Source organism: Erythrolamprus reginae, chromosome 1, assembly GCF_031021105.1.
Source record: "Erythrolamprus reginae isolate rEryReg1 chromosome 1, rEryReg1.hap1, whole genome shotgun sequence".
Classification (NCBI taxonomy): Eukaryota; Metazoa; Chordata; class Lepidosauria; order Squamata; family Dipsadidae; genus Erythrolamprus; species Erythrolamprus reginae.
In genome coordinates, this window is record NC_091950.1 from 327,472,822 (window position 1) to 327,495,531 (window position 22,710).

The window sequence follows — 22,710 nt, forward strand, 5'->3', positions numbered from 1 at the left end:
CCTTCCCTCAGCGGGTACCATGCCAATCGGGGAGCGACCCAGCCTGAGGTCACTGGCCTCAGCGGCCAAACCTGGCTGGTAGCCGAAGGTGAGGGGGTCCGTCCCCCTCACTGTGAGGCTTTTGAGAGGACTTCGCGGCGAAAGAAAGGTCTTGGCAAGGCGCCAGCGCCTCTCAGCTGTTCGGCGGCGAAGAATAAAGCCGCCGCCGCCGCGCCGCCGCCGGAATCGCCGCCTCCGGGAGCCTTGAAAGCCGCTGTGTTCGGCGAAGAAGGCCTTAAATGGAGGGACGGTGTGCTCTTCCCTCCAGGGGGGTCTATAATAAGCCCCAGGGGAAGGCTAATGTTCGCGGGCCGCCATTTTGGGGCGGTTTTTTCCCGCGCCCGCCATTGCTGTCAGGAGATATTTCTGCAGCCAATCAGCAGGCGGAGTACAGGCTACAGGGCGCATGTGTGGCCTTTATGAGGTGATTAGTCACCATTTTGGAGAGAGTTCTTTGTAAGGAGAACATTCTTTCTGTGACTCTCGAGGCCTTGTTTGCTTAACTACTGTTAATTGTAAGTAGCATGGAAGATAAAATGCCAGAAAAAGTATCTTCCCCCAGCACAGTGCCCAAGGATAAGGGCAAGCCAAAGCCCAAAGAGAAATCAAAGCCTTCCTCTTCATCCCTTAAAGAGGCAGAGAGAAGGATTATGGCACTAGAGCAGAGGCTGGAGGCAGCCATCCTGACACCTAGGATTGCCTCGCCTCTCCCTGCGCAGTTGATGTTCCAGGCCAGGGATTTACAAGCTCCCCAGTTGGGTACAGTGGAGGCCTTGTCAGAAAGGGATTGGTCCCCAGAAAGGCAGTCTCCATTTCTGCCTCAACCTGTTTATTCTGCACCAGGCCTTAGTCAACCTAGACCTGCTTCTGCTTCTGCTGCACATGCCTTTAAGAGTGGGCCTACAGCAACCTTTACTCCCACTGCAGCTGGACTCAGAGTAAACCCTGATACCTGGCAACAGATGTCTCCAGCCTTGCAGGAGCTTGTTACAGATGCTTATTCACAGGGGATGGCAACAAGAGTGCAGGATTCACGCCCTGTTCCATCCAGAAACCCTTGGTCAGTACCGCCCCTCTCGGGTATGGGGTCCTGGGTAGAGGAACCTCCCCAGTTGGAAGACACCGAGAAGGAGTATGACTTCTCTGATGACGAGACCGCTCCTGAAGCACCAGTTGTAGCAGGTCTCTTCAAGGCTTCCTTCTTTAAGGTGTTGCTTCATAAGGCTAAACAAACAGCGGACTTGCCAGGTCCTAGCAAACCTACAGATTCCACTGAGGACCCTAAACCATCTACTGTCCTCTTTAAAGAACCCCAGCCTGAGACTGACCATGTGCCATCTTCAGACATCTTCATACAAGGCATTAAGCGTCCCTGGCTCACTCCAGCAGCTGCACAGGGACCTTCAGTCATGGAGCGTAAATTCTACACGCTGGATGACGATATGGAGAAATTATTGGAGTTTCCGCCCATTGATCAGCCTGTAATGACTCTAATTTCAAAGGCTTTAGTTCCTTCTGAGACTGGCGACAGCCTAAAGCCAGAAGATAGAAAGGCGGAGATATTATTGCGTAAGTCTCACTTAATGGCCAGTTGGGGGTTTCGGGCAGCAGCGGCGGCCTCTTTTTTCAACCGGGCCTCTATAATATGGCTACAAGAGGTTCAAGCCCGTCTAGGCCCAGATGATGGCCGTTTAAGACAGGACATCAGTAAGCTGTTAGCGGCAGCTGAATTTTCCGCCGATGCCACCCTGCATGCGGCAAAGTTTTCGGCTCGGGGGATGGCGACCGCTCTGGCTTCCAGGCGACTTCTCTGGCTGAGGAACTGGCCAGCGGACCTCAAGTCCAAGTGGAACCTGGCTTCCTCCCCCTACCAAGGTGAGAAATTGTTTGGGGAGTCGCTGGATCCGGTCCTAATTGAAGATAAGGACAAACGGAAGTCCCTTCCCAGAGCGTACAGGCGGCAAGAGCGTCGTACTAATCCTTATAATCGTCGCCAGCCTTTTCGCTGGGATTCCTCCTCGTCGGTGGGGCAGAATGTTAGGCCTTTTCAGCAGGGCCAGTATGGACAGTCATCCTTTCGAGGTGACCGTGCCCCATTTCCGGACCGACAAAGGGGGTATCAGCAGGCTAGGAGGCCATTCAGAGGAAACCAACGGGGCTTCAAACGCAACGCCAAGTGACTTTCATTCGCTTGCGCCCATAGGAGGCAAACTACAACTTTTCAGTGCCTCCTGGAGAAGTATCTCCACCGACAAATGGGCGATAGCCACAATTGCTCAAGGGTTGCGTCTGGAGTTTCTTCAGCCCCCACCTCAACGTTATGTCCAGTGTCCATCGACCCGCGATCCGTTGAAAAATCTTCATTTACAGCGGGAAATAGAACATCTTTTGCACATCAAGGCGATAGAGAGAGTGCCCGAGCATGCCAAAGGAACAGGGTTTTATTCCATCGTTTTCCTTGTACCAAAAGCATCAGGAGGGTTCCGCATGATCCTCAATTTGAAATCTCTCAATGTCTTCATCCGGTATCGGAGATTTCGGATGCACTCTCTCCAGTCGATTCTCGCCTCTATTCGTCATCACGACTTTCTTTCGTCAATAGACCTGAAAGATGCTTACCTGCACATTCCTGTTTGGCCGGCTCATCGTCGTTTCCTCAGGTTCTGCCTCAACGGTACTCACTACCAGTACCGGGCAATGCCGTTCGGCCTGTCATCTGCGCCTCGGACATTTACAAAATTGATGGACATATTGACGGCGCATGTCAGGGCCCGGTCTGTGCGGGTGATGGCATACTTGGACGACATCATCGTGATATCCAAGTCACTGCCTCGAGCGCAGCGGGACTTGGCTCTCACACGGGAGGTCCTGGAGAGCCTCGGCTATACCATCAACGAGGAAAAGAGTCATCTTGTGCCTTCTACCAGTATCCAACATCTGGGGTCGATTATAAATACCTCCCAGGACACGGTCTCTTTGACACCGGAGCGGCTTCTCAACATTCGGCGCCTGGTCAGCGACCTGTGTCGACAACATCAGGTCTCGCTGGCCATGTTGTCCAAAGTACTCGGGACTCTGGTTTCAGCTATTGGAATCGTGCCGTGGGCTCGATATCACATCAGGAGGCTCCAGTGGTTCCTGCTCCCGTACCAAAAGGTCAAGGTCAGTCATTCTCACCGGCAGGTGAGGATTCCAGCAAGCGTGAAACACTCTCTCAGATGGTGGTTGTCCCCAGCTTTGTTTCGGGGCTCGCCTCTCCACAGTCACGACCATCTGGTTCTGACCACGGATGCGAGTCTGTCGGGTTGGGGGGCTCACATGGGGCCCCATATGGCTCAGGGTTTATGGTCCCAGGAAGACCTAGCTCCTATCAATATCAACTTTCTGGAGCTCAGGGCAGTGTTTCTGGCACTTCAGGCCTTTTCCTCCTGGGTTCAGGGCAGAGACATACTGGTTCTAACAGACAATGTAGCAACCAGGGCCCATCTCAATCATCAAGGGGGCACGAAGTCACAGCGTCTAATGCTCGAGACTACAGCTCTCTTCGATTGGGCCAAACGTCATCTGTCTTCATTGAGAGCGGAGCACATTGCAGGGACCAGCAACGTGCAGGCGGACTGGCTGAGCAGAGCGACCATCGATCCTTCGGAATGGAGACTCGCTCCAGCTCTTTTCAACAGCGTAGTCCGCCGCTTCGGGGTACCATCAGTGGATCTATTTGCAACCCCGGCCAACGCCCAATTGCCCAGGTTTTATTCCCGGTTCACGACGCCAGGTGCGGAAGGGGTCAACGCCCTGTTGTCTCCCTGGCCCAAAGGTCTCCTTTACGCATTTCCGCCTACATGCCTGATTCAAAGAACGTTGGACAAGATGGTGCAAGAGGGAGCGGAGTTGATATTGATGGCTCCCCATTGGCCGAGACGCCCTTGGTTTGCCGACCTGACAGCCTTTTCGGTGTCCTCCCCGTGGAGGATTCCGGATTGCGAAATATCGTTATGCCAGGGGTCAGTGTGTCATCCGAATCCGCAGTGGTTCCAGCTGACCGCCTGGCACTTGAGAGGCTCAGGTTGACGAAACAGTGTATCCCGGACAATGTGGTTGATACCATGCAGGCTGCCCGTCGACCGTCTACGGTCCGGATTTACCAAGCTACATGGGCAGCCTTTTGTAGGTTTTGTTTTAAACAACGTACTAACCCTCAAGAAGCTTCGGTCATTTTGGTGTTACAGTTCCTGCAAGCAGGTGTTGACAGAGGTTTAGCGCCAAATACATTGAAAAGACAAATAGCGGCCCTGGCAACCGTTGTACATGTACCGTTTTCCCGTTCACTAGCACAACACCCTTGGATACGGGAATTTGTTAAAGGAGCTGTCAATTCCCATTCTCCTCCGGTACATAGGTTCCCGACCTGGGATTTGACTCTCGTACTGAAAGCTCTTACTTCACCTCCCTTTGAGCCGCTCAGGACTATTTCACTTCGTCTGCTGACAATAAAGACTGCATTTCTTGTGGCGATCACTTCTGCGCGCCGAGTATCGGAATTGTCTGCTCTGTCCACTAGGTCAGATTTGTGTGTGTTCCACTCGGACAGGGTGGTACTTAGACTAGATCCGACCTTTATTCCCAAGGTCAACTCTGGGTTTCATAGATCGCAGGAGTTGGTCCTTCCTGATTTTTGTACTCATGGTCAACATCCGTTGGAGTTGAGGTGGCACAAGGTAGATGTTAGGAGGGCCTTAAAGATTTATATCAGGAGGACTGATCAGTTCAGGAAGACTGACAGGATGTTTGTATCATTTGCTCAAGGATCTATGGGACTAGGGGTCTCATCTAAATCTATCAGTCGCTGGCTTAAGGATTGTATTGCAGAAGCGTACAAAGCCAGGTCTCAATCGCCTCCGGCGGGCATAACTGCGCATTCCACTAGAAGTGCGGCCGCGTCTGCGGCATGGAATACTCAAGCATCTATTGAGGACATTTGCAAGGCAGCGACTTGGGCTTCGCCTACAACCTTCATCCGTCATTATAGACTGGACTCGGTTGCTTCGGCTGAAGCTTCCTTTGGGAGACGTGTGCTGCAGAGGGTTTGTTCCTCTCCGTCGACCGTGGCACAGCCTTTTCCCTCCCAAGGGATGTGAACTTTGGTATATCCCATGTTGGACTCTCCTTCCCAGTGCAGTGGAGAAGAACCGTTGTACATACCTGAACGGTCTTCTCGATGCACTGGAAGGAGAGTCCAAACCCTCCCGGCGTAGTGGCCAGGTCGCCGGAGTATTTGGGTTGCGAGGTTATATGTTAATTGTTATATGGTTGAAGTTCAATAAATTGTGTTACCTCTATATACTGTCTTCGTTTTTAAAACTGAGCTATTGGGGGCTGCTAAGGGGCGGTGGCTACCTCGCATTTAAATATTTAAATTAACTCAGTCTCTACCAATAGGATTGGTAATTACCCATGTTGGACTCTCCTTCCAGTGCATCGAGAAGACCGTTCAGGTATGTACAACGGTTCTTCTACATCAGTAAAGGTAATAGAAGGAATAGAAGCAGAAGTAAAATGTATAGTTAAACTGTATGAAATATATTTTAATTTGAATGCCATGGTATGTAAATAAGCACTGTTATACATAAAGTATTTGTTTAATAAGAAAAATACAGTACAAATTTATTTTAAAAATAAATAAATAGTATGAAAAACAAATATACAAACCCCCTCGGCAAAGAGAGAATAAAAATGGCCGTCTTAACAATGGAGTCATCCAAGCATATCTCAAGTTTCCTGTGAGGCCTCGGTCGGCCTCATAATATAACCAACTGTTGAGGGCTTTCGGGAATGTCAAAAAGGATGGAGCTAATTAATTTTGACGGAAGAATGTTCCTTAAGGTAGGAGCCATGGCAGAGTAAGGCATGTCTCCTGCGATTTACCATATGTAGTTTCATTACAGAAGCGACTCACAGTATGCTATCTTCTGCAAGATGACGGGGCAAGCAGATGTAATTTTGGAGACAAGGCCCCTCAAGCAAGCAAGCCCCACACCATGAGCGGCTTTCAAGCTCAACATCAGAACTCTGGACCTAGAAACAATCTGACAACCAATGCAGCTCACAGAACAGATATACATATCATGTATATATAACATGTGGTATTGTAGAGGTGTATATAACTGCCTGTACGATTGCATTTTGTCCCAGCTGAAGCTTCTGGGTAATTTTCATGGGCAGTCCCATGTAGAACACATTACAGTAAGAGATGATTAAGGCATGAGTGACTCAGCAGAAAATTGATCAGTTAAAAGTGGCAGTGGGAAATTTGCACCTCCAGACTTGCAAGATTGATGCCAGCCCTCCCTAGTAAATCAGACAGGAAACGCAATTAGGTGAGCTATTTCTATTTTACTGTAAAGGCTACATTAACAGCATCTTGTAAAGTCTAAAGGTGTATCTTTCCTGCTGCCACCTAAGTAATTGAGCAAGTATGGTGGGTTCTTCCTAAGTTTCCTTCTCTGACCATTAAGCTATGGGGCTCCTCCTTGCTTGGCTGTTTCCCAGGCAGCATCTCTCCATCCTCCCCAAGACCATCCACACATTCAGGGAACAGGAACATGAAACTGGAATAAGGCAAAGACCCTACAAACTCCAAGTGCAGCCCGCTTCCTGTTGGCACCATACATAATGGGCATAGAAAGATATAATTCTATTATATTCTAATCCTCCCCATCCCCAAAGGCTACATCAATTCAGGCTCCCCAGCTCCAGAAGCAGTGGACCTTCCATTGTCCTCTATTCCCTTCATCCCAGGGAGGAAAACCCAAGTACCTTGATGTACCATAAGGATATTTTAAAGAAAGAAATGAAATACCAGAAAGAGAAAAGTTAGAGGGATCTGAGAAACAACAAGACACACATTTAAAAATTTTCTAGCTTTAAACTTTCTTTTCTGCCTTTTTACTTTAGTATTTCCTACTGCCGTTCCAAGTTATGTAGACTTCTAAACAACCCCAAATAATATGCCAAGTGAAATTTTAAATCACCAAATTGTCCTCTTTCTTCAGATTTAAATTGAGTTTACCAAAGCCCAACCTTACTCCTCCCACTCAAATTCATCTCTCCACATTAGATGCTGAGAGCAGAGTTTTTGGTAGGGTTGTAAAGAGGGCCTTTATTATAGAGGCAGCCTTGGAGGCTGGGAACAACTCACCTGCAATCAAAACAGAGGCTACAGTGGCAAGTGTCAGGTATGAGCCACTGCTAATCATGTTGATGACCAGCTTGAATAAAGGATAGAGTAGCAACAAGGCCCAGAAAAGCCAATTCAAGAGAGGCCATGACCGCCGAGGAAGAACAACGGGGATCCCTGGATAGCTTCCTGTCCTATAATATTCTTCTTGGAAGACATCCTAGTCAGAACAACATGGGAAAGAGCTGGTTATCTGCTAAATTAATCACCGCAAACAGGAAGTGTGATTTCTCTCCCTATTTCTGGTGTTCCTGTTCCTCTAGGCAGGGTACCATAGAACAGTGTTTCCCAACCTTTTTTGAGCCACAGCACATTATTCACATTTACAAAATCCTGGGGAACATTAAGCTGGGGGGGGGGGAGCTAAAAAAAAGTTTGGACCAAAGAAATCTCTCTTCCTCCCTTTCACTCTATTTCTCTCTCCCTCCCTCTTTCTCTCTCTCCCTTCCTCTTTCTTTCCCCCCTCTCTCCATCTCTCTTTGTTTCTCCCTTCCTCTTTTTTGCTCTCCTCTCTCCCTCCTTCCCCCCTCTTTCTCTCTCTCTTGCTTTCTCTCTCGCTGTCTTTCTCTCTTTCTCTTTCCCCCCTCTCTCTTTCTTGCTATCTCTCTCTTTCTCTCTTTTGCTTTCTCTTTCTCTCCCCCTCTCTTTCTCTCTCCCTCTCTTGCTATCTCTTTCTCTTTCTCTCTTTTTTGCTTTCTCTCTCCCCTCCCTCCCTCTCTTTCTCTCTCTTGCTCTTTCTCTTTTTGCTTTCTCTCTTTCTCCCCCCCTCTCTCTCCCTCTCTCTTTCTCTCTCCCTCTCTTGCTATCTCTTTCTCTCCCCCCCTCTCTTTCTCTCTCTCCCTCTCTTGCTATCTCTTTCTCTTCCCCCCCTCTCTCCCTCTTTCTCTCTCTCCCTCTTTTGCTATCTCTCTCTCTTGCTATCTCTCTTTCTTTCTCTCTCTCTTTCTCATACACCACGCCACAGCAGCGGCATTGGGCATTAGCCGTGGGGTGGCGGCAGGGTGGTCAGCTGTGAGGCGGAGCTCCAGAACGGAGGCACTGATGGCGGTGGCTAGATGTGTTGCTAGACGCCGTACATGCTGGCATTGCGCTGGGCGTGGACGTGGGGCTGGAGCCTCCATCCTGGCCCAGCCAGCAGGCAAGTGCCAGCCACGCAATTCCAGCATGTCCAGCCACCGCTGTCGGTGCCTCTGTTCCGGAGCTCCGCCTCACAGCTGATCACCCTGCCACCGCCCCACGGCTACAGCAATCTGTCCAGCCGCCGCCGTTGGTGCCTCTGTTCCGGAGCTCCGCCTCACAGCTGACCACCCTGCCGCCGCGCCACGGCTACTGCCCGCTGCCGCCATCACTCTCCCGCTGCATGCCACCCTCCCACTGCTCCCACCCTCCCACCAGGCTCCAAAGCTCACCTGCTGCCGCTGCCAGGGAAGCTCCAGCCAGGCGGGACGCTGCAGCTGCCGGAAAACTTGGAAGGCGCAAAGAAGGAAGCTCAGCTTCCGGTCTCAAAACTTTTTGCTCTTCGCACTCTCAGCAAAAAGTTGCGAGACCAGAAGCTGAGCTTCTTTCTTCGCGGCACACTTGACCATGTCTCGCGGCACACCAGTGTGCCGTGGCACATTGGTTGGGAAACACTGCCATAGAACACATAGACTTGATGCTATTGAATACATTATTCCTCCACCCACTAAATTGCCATTTTCTCATTTGCAAAAGCTACAGATTCAATCAGCTCTTCTCTTTAAGAAAACTAAGCAATCACTTTCAGATTGCAGGAATGGAAATTTGCAAAACAACTGAACAGCAAGAGCAGGGGGGGAGCAATTCATTTTCTCAAGGAGCCACATGAAAGACGGATTGTTGTAGAGGGCCATCTCAAGTCTTGATCATCCTACGAATGGTTAGATAATAAACCAACCTTTTCTTGATAGAGTTTGTAAAGCCAATCAGAACACTCTTGGTCGCCTTCCGGAACTTCCTCTAATGGAATCCGCCTAGAAATATTGAAGAAGAGAGCACAGAATGAATAGAAGAATGAAAAAAGAAAAACCCATATAAGCACCCTGCTTGCTGTCGTTTATAGTGGAATGTAAGAAACAAGATTTTGATGGGGAAAATGCAAGTTATTAGTATTTCAATATAAAGCTTTTATTCTTCTTCTATTCCACCATGTGCAATTCTTGCAGACTGCTGGGATTAGTCCCTGCCATTTTTTTTTTCAAAAATGGCTTGCGATTGCCTTTTTCCTAGCTCTAAGAGGACTAGAACTCAGAACCTCCCAGTTTCTAGTCTGATGCCTTCATCGTATAAATTTAATATAAATTAAATAAATAATAATAATCACTATACCAAACTGGTTCTCCTAATATAAAGATATAATAAGCTCTTGTTGTGGTTAGCTCTGGCCCAGCTCCTGCCCCAAGGACTGTGGATGTGGGGGAGACATCCACATGCTGCAGGCTTGTTTTGCCCCCTCCCCCGGTGGAATCTGATGATGAAGACTCCTCTGACCAAGAAGACATGAGTGACAGGGAGGAGGAGAGTGTGGCAGACAGCTCAGAAGGAGATCAATTATCTAGCTCCTCCTTGGATTCAGAACAAGAGTTAATGATACAGCCACGCATGCGGAGAGCGATGCATAGGCAGCAACAACTGAGAGATTATTATCAAAGAAAATGAGGCCACCTGTGGTTGGGTGGGGCTGTGGTAATTAGTGAGACTGCTATAAATAGCAGCCTGTGGGTTTGGCCATTGTGGAGAATTATCTGATCGTTGTGTTTCATGACTGCTTTGCTGACTTTGACCTTTTGTGTGCTGATTTTTCCCCACTTTGAAACTAAACCAGAGCAAAGTGTTTTTCACTTTGTGAACAAAGGACTGTGAATTGCCTCACAGCTGCAAGCTAAGTATCACAGAACTGATAAGGGATTTGTAAAAATTACCAGTTTGTTTGGAGACCAGTGCTCTTTGCTATACAAAAAGAGGGCTTAGTTTAAGTGAATTTTCATCATAAAGAATATTGTTTTGAATTTTCAAACATGTCTGAAATTTGTACCTGTGAATTTTCGGGAGGAATCTACCAAAGAGCCCGACAGAACAAGCTCTATTATAATATTGTTACCAGAAAAATACGTCATCCTTCACTTAATCCCCCAGGGAATGACTGAAGGCAAACGAGGTCCAGGCAGAAGAACATCATGGCTTCAAAATCTAAAAGACTGATTTGGACAAAATTCAGCAGCACTTTTTCATGCAGCTGTTGGACAAAAATAGGATTGCCAATGAGATTGCCAATGTCTGATGACAGGTATGGCACAAGAAGAAGATTATTATAAAGAATTTTAGAGCTCAATTCAAAATGCCTTAGAGGCATTTTCCCCAGAGTTCCTTTTGGATTACTATTACTTTGTCTGTCTGCTAGGTTATTTATGCGTGACTCATGGCGGGTTTTCCCCTCCTCCAATTTCACAATTCTCCGGTCCTGTGATTTGGATTGGTCTTTTAACTCTTTAACTCCTGCATTCACAGCAGCTATAGTCGTTTGCATCTCTTTGAGCTATTGCCCCATATTTGCAAATGCCGTTAAAAGTGAATCCATTTTTCCCCCCAAATCCGGAATAGTCACCATTTTTTCTTTGTTCTCTTTCCCCCCCCCTACTCACGTTTAAAGCAGTAACTTACTTCTCTTTTTGAGATGATCCAAACACGTTTTCAAAAACTCAGTTTGATTCTCTTCCTCTCAATCTACTTTTCACCAAGCCAGAGAGGGTTGTCGGGGGTTAATATTCACTTTTCTAATTCCCATTAGGGAACTCCTCGTAGAGGCGTCTATCTCAGTCAAGATGCATGCGCAAATCCCTTGGATTACTATTACACTATGTCTTTTAACGATGTTAAGAAAATGGTACTTGCCTTACGCATAAATCTGCATGGTATTTCTTCCCATGTAAAATTCCAAGCAGTGTTGGATTTTCATTATTTCTGAAGTTCAGTGTAACATCATATACAGCTGAAACTGTAGAATAGGGCACATTAAAACATGGTGATGGCTGACAGAGGTTTCAAAACATATCACGATCCTGTGAACACCATGTAAGCTCAGGTCATCAAAATAAGGAGCTTTGGCAGTTAAGAGGTAAAATAATTGTTTATAGTTTAGTACCAAATACAAACAAGGTTACAAAAAGGCTGTGAAGGCACAACCAAATTTTGTTATGTTCCAAGAAAATAGAACAGAAGTTCAAAGTCCAATCTAGCCATAAAAAGACAACTTTATGGAATTTTTTAAAATAGACTAGTTCAAATGTCAACCCAACCATCCTTGGTGCACCTTATGGGAGTGAACTTTTGCTGAAGAGATTTTTCAAACCTATCTTTTGAATCAGCAGTCACCAACCTTTCAGACCTCTAGGACCATTAAATTCATAATTTTAAATTCCATGGACCAGTAATATGATTTTTTAAAAGATAAATACATTTGTAAAATAATGGGCCAAGTGAAGGGGGTGGCTGGCACAGGAGGCAAATCTTCCCTTCCTCAGACACTTCATGGCTGCTTAGCCCCTTAACCGTGGGCTGTGGATCAGCTGAGCCAGGGAGAGAGGGTGCCTGGAAATGTTTCCGGCACACTCTTGCTAGACCCAGTCCTGCCCACGGCACCAGACAACCTTGCAGCCGAGGGTCACTCTCTCCCTTAGCTCACCTTGTGGCTCTAGAATACGTGGTGACCCCAGTTTGTGTTCCACCAGGCCTGGCGCTCAGGTGTTCTTCAGGCTGATGCTACAATGAGGCAAAAATCCATGTGGCCCGTCGGAATTGGCTCCTCCCACCCCCCGCCGGAGGCTGCTGCTTGAAAAAAGGGAAGTGTGTGCTTATAATAGAAATAAGAATTCTCAGCCGCCACTGGCTCAACTGATCCATGGCCCTTGGTTATGGAGCCGAGCAGCCACAAGTTGATCTCCTGCACCTCAAAAAACATAAGATCCCCCTCAAAATAAGCTTATTTTCAAGCCTAAAAAGAAGTCCTGTGTAAATGTAATAAAATATACAAATGCAAATGTCCAGATTTTTGTGCGGAACACCAAAATTTTCTCATGGGCCACCCGTTGGTGACCACTGTTTTAAATTTTAGTGGGCCCCAAAGTTGCTAATCTCAGTTTATTGAATGAACAAAGCAGCAAATTATAATTGTTAAAAATGTTATAATTGTTTCTCCTGCTGCAAAGAAAAGTATTAAGGAATTGGAGCTATATGTGGCTAAATCTCACACCTCAATTAAATGAAAATATGATTAGTGAGACTTGAAGAAAAACTTAAAGGAAGAGATTGTTTAGATATCATCATCGCTCAACAGGACTATTTTTCAGAACATGGCAATCAAAAGTTGATGTCAGCTCGCTTCATTTCGAAATGCCAGTTTAACTAAAATATGCATCTGATTACTAACAGATAAACACCAATTAAAAAGATTTCTTAGATATGTTGGGTGTGTTATTCCTTACCTACATTTCTCAAACATTGGACGGTGACTGCAAATCCTTTGGTTCGCGGGAGGAGGTGATGTTTGAGCTTTGGCAAGCCTTTAGCTTCGGCCACCTGCATGCTGATTTCATGTTTTTGCTCAGTAAATCTTGTGCCTTCACAGTGAATCAAAAACTGAAGAGAAGAAGAAGAAGAAAGGAAACTGAAGAGATAGATTGGGGATATGGGAGGAAGAAGTACATTCCTTTATGGAATATTGCATGCCAGTGGATGGGGCACAGAAGAAAACAAAAGTCCACTTCTATACATTAATCTAAGGGACTTGGTGGCTCAGTAGCTAAGATGCTGAGTTTGTCAATCAAAAGATTGGCAGTTCAGTGGTTCGAATCCCTAGTGCCGCATAACAGGATGAGCTCGTTACTTGTCCTAGTTTCTGCCAACCTAGGAGTTTGAAAGCATGTAAAAAATGCAAGTAGAAAAATAGGGACCAGCTTTGATGGGAAGGTAACAGCTTTCTATGAACATTTGGCACTTAGTCGTGCCAGTCACATGATCACAGAGATGTCGTCAGACAGTGCTGGCTCTTCAGCTTGGAAACAGAGATGAGCATTACCTCCTAGAGTTGGGAACGACTAGCACATATGTGCGAGGGGAACCTTTACCTTTTTAATACATTAATCTTTACCCATGATAGTGAAACTATGGCACGCGTGCCACAGGTGGCACATCTAAGGTGTTGCCCTATGTTAGCTACAGTGCGCATGTGCATGCTTGCCAGCTGATTATCAGTGTTCCACAGGGCAGGGAGGCTGTTTTTGTACTCCCCCGGCTTCAGAAAAGTCTCCAGAGCTTGTGGATGGCAAAAAACTGACCCAACGGCCCAACCAGAAGCTTGGAAAGGAACGTCTGGTTGGGCCATTTTTTGCCCTCCCCAGACTTCAGGAAAGCTTGCTTTTTGTGACTTTCTGATCGAAGAGAAGCCACATTCACTTAACAACCATATTGCTAACTTAATAACTACAGTGTTTCATGTAACAACTGTGGCAAACAAGGTTGTAAAACGAACAAAACTACTTAAGAATGGACTCATTTAGCAAAAAGAAATTTTGGGCTCAATTGTGGTCATAAGTTGAGAACTGCCAGCAATCTAAATCTCTACAAGCATTTCTCGACTTAGGATCACAATTGACCCCAACATTTCTGTTGTTAAGTGAAACATTTGTGAAGTGAATTTTGCTCTGTTTTATGACATTTCTTCTTACAGTTATTAAGTGAATTGCTGCAGCGGTTAAATTAGTAACATGATTGTTAAGTGAATCTGGCTTCCCCATTGATTTTGCTTGTCAGAAAGTCGCAAAAGGTGATACTGCAACCATCATAAATATGAATCTTGATCAGAGGACCGGTGGAATAATGCAAAAGCTACAACAGTGAAAACTGGTCATAAGTCACTTTTTCCAGTGTTGTTGAAACCTTGAACAGTGTCTCAACAAACTGTCGTAAATTGAGGCCTACCTCAATTTACCTGACAAACAGTATAAATACACAAGCTGCCCTGAATTTAACCAGCTTTTGAATAGATATGTTGTGGCATGCACAATAAAACCTACACGGGTCAATTTCAGTTGAAAGATCAGTACTAAAATAACATAAAGCCAATCTTCCAGAAAGTTGATAGAAATAAATCATGAACCCCATGACAAAATAAATCTAGGTGTATTGTTCTGAGTGTTTTGTTCCTAGCCTGTTGTGGTTAGCTCTGGCCCAGCTCCTGCCCCAGGGAATGTGGAGGTGGAGGCAGGGGAAACGTCAACATGTCCTAGGCCTGTTTTGTTGCCGGCAGAGTCAGGGAGTACAGTTTCCTCTGACGAAAAAGAAGATGGGGGTGACTTGGAAGAGGGGGGCTTGGCACACAGCCCTGGAAGCCAATCACCATTATCTTCGGTCGATTAGATGACAAAGTGTTAGACCCACGCAGGCACAGACTTATGCATCGAAGAGACCGATTGAGGAAATATTACAGGAGATAAGAGAGGCCACCTGTGTTTGGGTGGGGCTCCAGTAATTAGAGCTGCTGATATAAATAGCAGCGTGCTAGTTTGGCCGTTGTGGAAGATTATCTGATCGCAGTTCTTCAGGATCATGCCTCGCTCTGTCTGAACTTTGTTTGTGGATTTTTCATGCCTTTGACACCAAAGCAGAGTAAAGTGTGTGTGTGTTTCACTTCGTGGAAAGAAGTATTACTAGCTAAGGACTTAAGGACTTATTAAGGCACTTGTACAGCCGACAAGGTTGTTTTGGGGAAGAGTGCTCTTTGCAATACAAAAAGGGTGCTTTGTTTCTTTTGAATTTTGTGATAAAGGACATTGTTTTGAATTTTCAAACGTGTGTGTGTCTGAAATTTGTACCCGTGAATTTTGGGGAGGCTTCTACCAGAGAGCCCAGCAGAACAGAGCCTATGCACGTTTTTGCCCTTCCCACTCCCCCTGCTTATGCTTTTAAAAAAAAAAATTATTAAATTTTTATTACAACAAACAAACAAACAAAAAAATCTTAAAGAAAAAGTGCCCAACACCAATAAACTCCACCACAATTTAGGGGGTTAAATTATTTGCAATAAATTTCAATTTCTTCCTTGGCTCCAGTTTACATTTCTTTACATACAAAAAGTGATTGGAATTTATTTTTCACATTGTCGTCATAAATTCTACTTAAGATATAATTTTTCACCTTATTCCATTGTGCCATCAGCTTCTCCAATTTATTTTCATCAAAGTTATTTAATCTTACTTCCATAATTTCGAAGTGTATGTGGTCCACCATATACCAGTACCAATTCTGGATTGTCCATTTATTGCTATCCTTCCACCCTAATACCACTACTGCTTGAGCGCTTTCCAAAGCTGCTGTTTTGATTTCTTTAAATTCTTGTAATTCCCCATATTTAACTAGTGTTGCTAACTCTTTCGTGATTATCCAATTAATGTTTAGCATACTGTTAATTTCATTCTGTACTTCCTTCCAAAATTTTTGAACTTCAAGGCATTCCCAGAGCATATGCATAAAAACTCCTTTTATTTGGCAACCATGCCAGCAATTTCCTTTCCCTTTCCTCTGGAAGTGTGCTAGTTTTACTGGCGTAAAGTACCATTTATGTAAAATTTTCCTTCTCATCTCTCTAATTCTTGTGTTCTTTATCTTATATATATATTCTACTACTTCTTCCATCCCTGCTTATGCTTATGAATTCCTAATAGGCCCAATTTCCTCCCTTCTCATTTTTCAGTGAATGAGTAAGTAATTATCCCACTCTCTCTTAATAGAAAAAATGAATGCTGAAATGACTATCTCATCTCCCATTCCTGATTTGTAGCATTCATCAAAGATATTTTATTCAGGTTCAGAGAGTATTTTTGCCTTATCCCTGCCAGGCTTTTGCAAAAATGCAATTGTGATGCGGGTGCTACTTGACAGTAATGTTTCCTACCCAGAAGTGTTCAGGATAATCTCGCAGATTGAGCAGGCTGCGCATGACTGTTTCCCGATCCTCCTCCCATTTCCGCTTGCAGAACACCATCTCTAGGAAGTACCACATCCAGCCAATGATTGGCATGTAGGAAAGTTCTTTCTTGGCAAAGACTTTGGAACTCTGTAAAACATACAGAAAAGAGGCTGAGACACAAATCTGAATTATTTGGATAGATATTGGTACAATAAGGCAACTGGATGAAGTATAACTGGCTTCCAATGGCTTTGAAAAATAACAGATAAGAATGTATGCTACTTAAAAGCACAAACGCACATCTTATACTCTTATAAGTAGCATATAACTTTTTCAGGACAGCAAAATCTACTGGGTGATCAATGAAAATTCCAGTTCCTGGGTTATTTCTTACATGGCAGCCATACTGAAAACTTTTTTCTTGGTTGTCTGGTATTGGTGTGGTGGAGAAATCATAAAGAAAACTAGAATTGAACCAGAGAGAGGAAGAAGCATTAACATATAATCAGTAATGTTTACTTCTTCTGCCTTTCCATCAACAAATAATGAACTAATTTAACACCCCTACTGTTTTGTTTTGTTTTGTTTGTTTTATTTGTTTGTTTTTGTTTGTTTTTTTGTTTGCTTGGTTGGTTGGTTGGTTGGTTTCTTTTTCTTTCTTTCTTTCTTTCCTTCCTTCCTTCCTTCATTTATTTATTTATTGGATTTGTAGGCCGCCCCTCTCCGTGGACGTTTTAGTACAAGTTCTAGCACAAATGCTGCTTTTTCACCTTTTGAGATTTCATGTTTCATTGCATAGTTAACATTCCCTTTTTATGAAACTAATATTCCAGCATTTAATTCTTCCTACTCAGAGTAAATTTACTCTTGATTCAACTTTCACATGGCCTATTTCAGTGATGGTGAAACTGTGGTATGTGGAGCCATCTCTGATGGTACATGAGGCGTTGCCTCTGTCAGCTCCAACATGCATGTGTGTGCTGGCCAGCTGATTTTTTTTGGTCTTCTTTTCTGTCATTTTTGCTCTCCCCTAGGCTTCAGGAAAGCCTCCTGACACTGAAAAATGGCCCAATGGGTCCACCAGAAGGTCTGAAATGAACTTCTGGTTGGGCCGTTGGTCTGTTTTCGCCATTCCCAGGCTTCAGGAGGCTTCCTTGAAGCCCAGGAACAGCAAAAAATGGACCAACTGGACATTTGGAAATGAACTTCTGATTGGTCCATTGGGCAGGTTTTTTTGCCCCAGGCTTCATGAGTCTGGAGGCACATGCACTCATGTGGGAGACAGCAGCACAGCGGTTGTGCGCATGTGCAGGGGAAGGCATGGGTGAGGGCATGCATGCACTATCTAGTGTGCGCACACTATTTTGGCACACAAACCAAAAAAGGTTCGCCATCACTGCCCTGTTTCATAAGGTCCCTTCATAGAGAAGCAAGGAGGAAAACAATTGTATTATACAACTATTTTATACAAAATAAAATATATTATACATTATGAATGAATTTAAAGAATGCCTCATATGATCCCCAAATAAAGAAAATGAATTTTTTTAACAAGGTACTGACTTGAGCTTCAGTAGGTTCAATATTATGTTTAGGGCAAAAATTGCATTAGCGAACCGTGTGCAAAGTTTGAGAACTTCTCTGCATCAACATCATCACTTAAAGGTGTTCAGCTTTCCTGATTGATGTTAAAAACAAGTTTAAGATAGGCTACAGTGATCAGGACAATTAGGCATTATCCTTGCAGCAGCTTGCATCATACTGATCTAAGATCTTTTATTCAACAGCAGAATACCATGTCAACATTGTACCAACTGCTGTTCAACAGAAAAACAGTGTCTTTATTGTAGCACTCAAAATTGTGATTCAAGGTACTCTTTGTTCTATTTTTCATTCTGGGTATTTGGTTTCTACTTTGTTATTGGAATGCTTTATACTGATCTGTCAAATGGAAATCAAAACAAAGAACAAACATAATTTTTCAGCTAGGGAAAAAAACATTTTATTACCTAAAGAAAGTGATTGTCTTCATTGTATTATGTCAACCTTTATAATGCATTCTAACCTTATACCTTACAAAAGTTGGGTTCTGCAACCCAACAAGACCGACACAGACTTCAGAGGATAATCAGAACTGCAGAAAAAACAATTGCTGCCAACCTGAGGACCTGTATATTGCACGAGTCAAAAAGAGGGCTGCGAAAATATTTACTGTTCCCTCGCATCCTGGACATAAAGTGTTTCAACTCCTACCCTCAAAACAACACTATAGAGCACTGCATGCAACTACATCCAAGAACAGTTTTTTCTCGAACACCATCACACTGCTAAACAAATAATTCCTTCAACACCGTCAAACTATTTACTAAGTCTGCACTACTATTAATACTAGTTTTTTCTCATCATTCCTCCCATTTATGACTGTAACTTGTTGCTTGTATCCTTAAGATTTTTATTAACATTGTTTCCTGATTGCTTATTTGTACCTTATGACAATCATTAAGTGTTGTATCTCAAGATTCTTGACAAATGTATCTTTTCTTTTATGTACACTGCGAGCATATGCACCAAGACAAATTCCTTGTGTATCCAATCACACTTGGCCAATTAAGAATTCCATTCTATTCTATTCTATTCTAAAAACTTGAAATATTTATTTTGGATGATTTAACAAGATTAGAAGCATGCCACTGAATGTATCTTTTCTTTTATGTACACTGCGAGCATATGCACCAAGACAAATTCCTTGTGTATCCAATCACACTTGGCCAATTAAGAATTCCATTCTATTCTATTCTATTCTAAAAACTTGAAATATTTATTTTGGATGATTTAACAAGATTAGAAGCATGCCACTGAATGTATCTTTTCTTTTATGTACACTGCGAGCATATGCACCAAGACAAATTCCTTGTGTGTCCAATCACACTTGGCCAATAAATAATTCTATTCTATTCTAAAATACTCTTAATATAATAGGCAAATGACAATGTTTTGCTGAGTGGTGTGGCAGTTATCAGTGACCAGGCAATTTGGATCCAGGGACAATGATCACTCCATTAAATGAAGAGATTTGAAATTTTATTACTAACTCAAACAAATAAATTTAAAAACATAACATAAAAGCGTATGCATCAGGCAGGATGATACCCAGCAACACCCTCCTTAATAACAGCAGAGATATCTAAGGGCAGCCCAATACTTAAAGGGCAGAATTAGAGGGATTTTTTTAAATTAAAACCTGTCACCATGAACTTCATGGCCCTGCGTCTATGGTTACAGGACTGAAAGACCTGACCTTGACCAGATAGTACATGATTAAAGAATCTGAGGCTTTCACAGATAACAGAAACTTTACCACTATGTGAAGGTTCCCCTCCTCCTCCATTTTCTTCTTTACTCAGCAAATAAGAATAAAACAAACAAGCAGGTGAGCTTATAATTAGCTCTAACCTTCTAGACTTTTCTTGGTTTGAAGAAGAAATCAAAATATGCCACTAAACGCCTGGAAATAACAATGATGTTATTCATTGCCACTACACAATATGATTCAACATTTTGAATCATAAGGATCAGTCAAGTATAAAGGATGAGACTCATTCTGAAAAACACAGAATGCAATATGAGAAAAATGATCCACACATTATCAATTCAAAAAATAATGCCACACATTATCAATTCAATTTATAGGATGTCACTTTCAACCTCTTGTTAGAGAGTACACTGACTTCTTTCCTGCTTGGAGTACAAAATGCAAATAGAAGAGAGAAAGGCACATCTGCTTTTCTTGGAAAAGGAACAAGATAATTGGAAAGTAAATTAATCTAAATGCAAAAACATGGATCTAGACACGGATGATGAAAAGCCATTATAAACAGAACAGAATCCTACACCTCACATATTTTCCTTAGCTCTGTTCACATTAATTCAAGCAGATCTATTTATTAAAATTGAGACAAAGCTCCAGACAATATATATTTACAGAGTAGAATAATCCTTCTTCAAACTACCTCTGACTATTAGTAAACTAAAAGAGTTCAGTGATGAAAAAAGAATCTAAATTCTGCCTCTTGAAAAGAAAATCAGAAAAACAAGTTGTGGGTGCGTATTTAAAAATTAATGCATGCTACAGGAGAAGTAATAGGATTTAATTCCTTTAGCTATATATGCATTCAAGGGCACTGAATGTTCCTGCTGATGCATTACCTGGATTCCAGTTACTGTCACAATTGGTTGCCTTGGCAAAAGCCAAGTCCGCCCAACTTCCATGAAATTGACACATACGGGTTTTGACACTATCTCTGATGTTATGAATGCTGGTACCCTTTAATGCTGGCATTTCAAAGCATTTCTTTTGTTGGGTCAACACTTTTCTAATGCTAAGGCCAACACTTCCTTAGCTGCTCTTATTTCTCAAATTTAAAAGCAGGAGAAAATCAGTAAATATTTTATCACTGATCATACAACTATCCTGTCCTTCCTTGCTGGTATTTCAGAATGGTTCACAGCTGCAGATTAAAACTGAACAATAAATTCAGGTTGAAACAAAATATTAAGAACACAAAAATAAGAAAAAAGGAGAATTAAGCACAAAAAACTGGTTTCTGGGTATTTTCATTGGGTCATCAAACCCAATCCTCTGCCCAGTGTGTGAATTCAAATTAAAGCAAATTAAAGATGTGTCCTTCATTTGAACTTGTCTGGTGAAGGGGAGGTGACCATCTCTCTGGATAGGTGATTTCATGTGAATTGTTCTTACTTTTAAAGAATGTTTTTCTAACGTTCAATCAGAATCTGGGATCCTTGGATTTATACCCATTATTCCATTACCTGAGTTCTGCAACGAGCAAGAACAATTTTTAACCATGTGATATCCTTCCAAGTATTTGAACATCGATATCATTCCTTTCATTCTGTTGCCATTTTACATTTTAATTGGTGAATAGTCATAGAGAGCTTTCCCCAAAAATATCAGTCACCAAATATTAGGCAATATTTAATATATAGGAGTCATAGGAGTCTAAAAACAGTTAGAAGCACCTTCAGCACATATTTAGAACACAACTTAAACCTAGGGAACCCTTTCTTATCGCTTGATATAAAATCTGTAATTAATAATTATTCTACTGAATAGTAATTCTACTGAATTTTTTACACTGAAAAGAATTTTGAAATCCAAACCTTAACCAAGAAAGCATCCAAAGGAGGTAGTTAATTGCCTGACCAACTCTAATTGTTGAACAGATTGAACAAATCATGGGCTGTATAGATCTACTGACACTATAAGAGTTTCTTTATCCTCCAAATTGCTTCAGTGTTTTAATGCCAAGAGAATAAAAAAATGAAATACTGAAGAGAAGGCAGAAAGAGGAATAAATTATTCTGTTAACACATTAATAAAAACTCACCCCCAGAACCCCAAATTTTTCACAGCAGCTCCAACCACAGACAAAGTCAATTTCAAAGTTGTGATTAAGGATGACGATGGCACTCTCATTCCCAATCTTGTGTATTGATCGTTGATCCAAATTGAGGGTACAAGTAGTGCCTGACCACCATTCCAGCAACATCACCAACTCTGGAACAAATAATAACAAATGATCAAATAGACATAGTACCTATGGGCTTAAATAAACAGCTAATGCAATGAGGCAAGAACTGGGCCATTTCAATATTCCCTCTGCTGTGCTTATGGTCGCTTGAAGCTGGGCAAACACAAGTTGATTCTTGGCAATTTGACCCTCAATCTTCTTCGCAGCAATATTTGCTGCTACCTTTTTGTGTGATGCTTTAAACTTTCCAGAGTTGCTTACAACCCTGATAAAGAAAGGGAAACAAAGCAACAACTTTGATAATCCAAAAGCTTCAATCTGATAAAATAGTTTGGAGCCAAGTGAATGATCTGTGAGCTTGCATGCTTCCTTTTCAATGAACCATCTTTGCATCAATAAACAGATTTCTTCTTCCCTGAGGCTAATGGTGGAGAACATCATTTTTTTGTAGTGCCACAACAAAAATGAAAAGTTTAGTATGTTCTTACCACTGGGTTTTAAATCTCCTTAGAACTATCCACTGTGAATCAAATAATATTAGTGACATCATCATCATTATGAATCATCATGCAGTCATCCCCATTCCTTTACTTTATACAACTCAAAATGTACATCACGCTCCCACTTCCTATTTTGCCAATTCCTAGTCTGTATTATCACTTTGCTCATTCTCTGTAAAGTATAGTAATTTAGGAGTAACATAGTGCTTTACTCCTAAATTACTATACTTTACAGATATAAGATTATGTAAATATGAATACTGAATATTGTTACTTCTATATTTGAAATGAATATACAACAATATATATATGCTACCGTATCACTTTACTCATTCTCATTACTCACAATAATCTAATTGACCCTACTCATTCAAATGCATTTTTGCTTCTGATTGAGGTGAA

The 22,710-nt window shown here is 42.9% G+C and overlaps 1 protein-coding gene across 3 annotated transcripts in view; it reads right to left on the minus strand.

Moving 5' to 3' along the window:
• Positions 1–22,710, minus strand: part of AGPAT4 (1-acylglycerol-3-phosphate O-acyltransferase 4) — a 51,890-nt gene that overhangs the window by 10,117 nt on the left and 19,063 nt on the right. For 2 of the 3 annotated variants that reach the window (XM_070733814.1, XM_070733813.1), the window contains exons 3-8: positions 21,665–21,834; positions 16,242–16,403; positions 12,775–12,928; positions 11,186–11,288; positions 9,192–9,267; positions 7,238–7,436 (exon numbers count right to left, since the gene is read on the minus strand). In XM_070733814.1, the coding sequence (XP_070589915.1) occupies positions 7,238–7,436; positions 9,192–9,267; positions 11,186–11,288; positions 12,775–12,928; positions 16,242–16,403; positions 21,665–21,834 (864 nt within the window). The remainder of the gene's footprint in view (positions 1–7,237; positions 7,437–9,191; positions 9,268–11,185; positions 11,289–12,774; positions 12,929–16,241; positions 16,404–21,664; positions 21,835–22,710) is intronic. The other variant, XM_070733815.1, reaches the window with a different exon arrangement.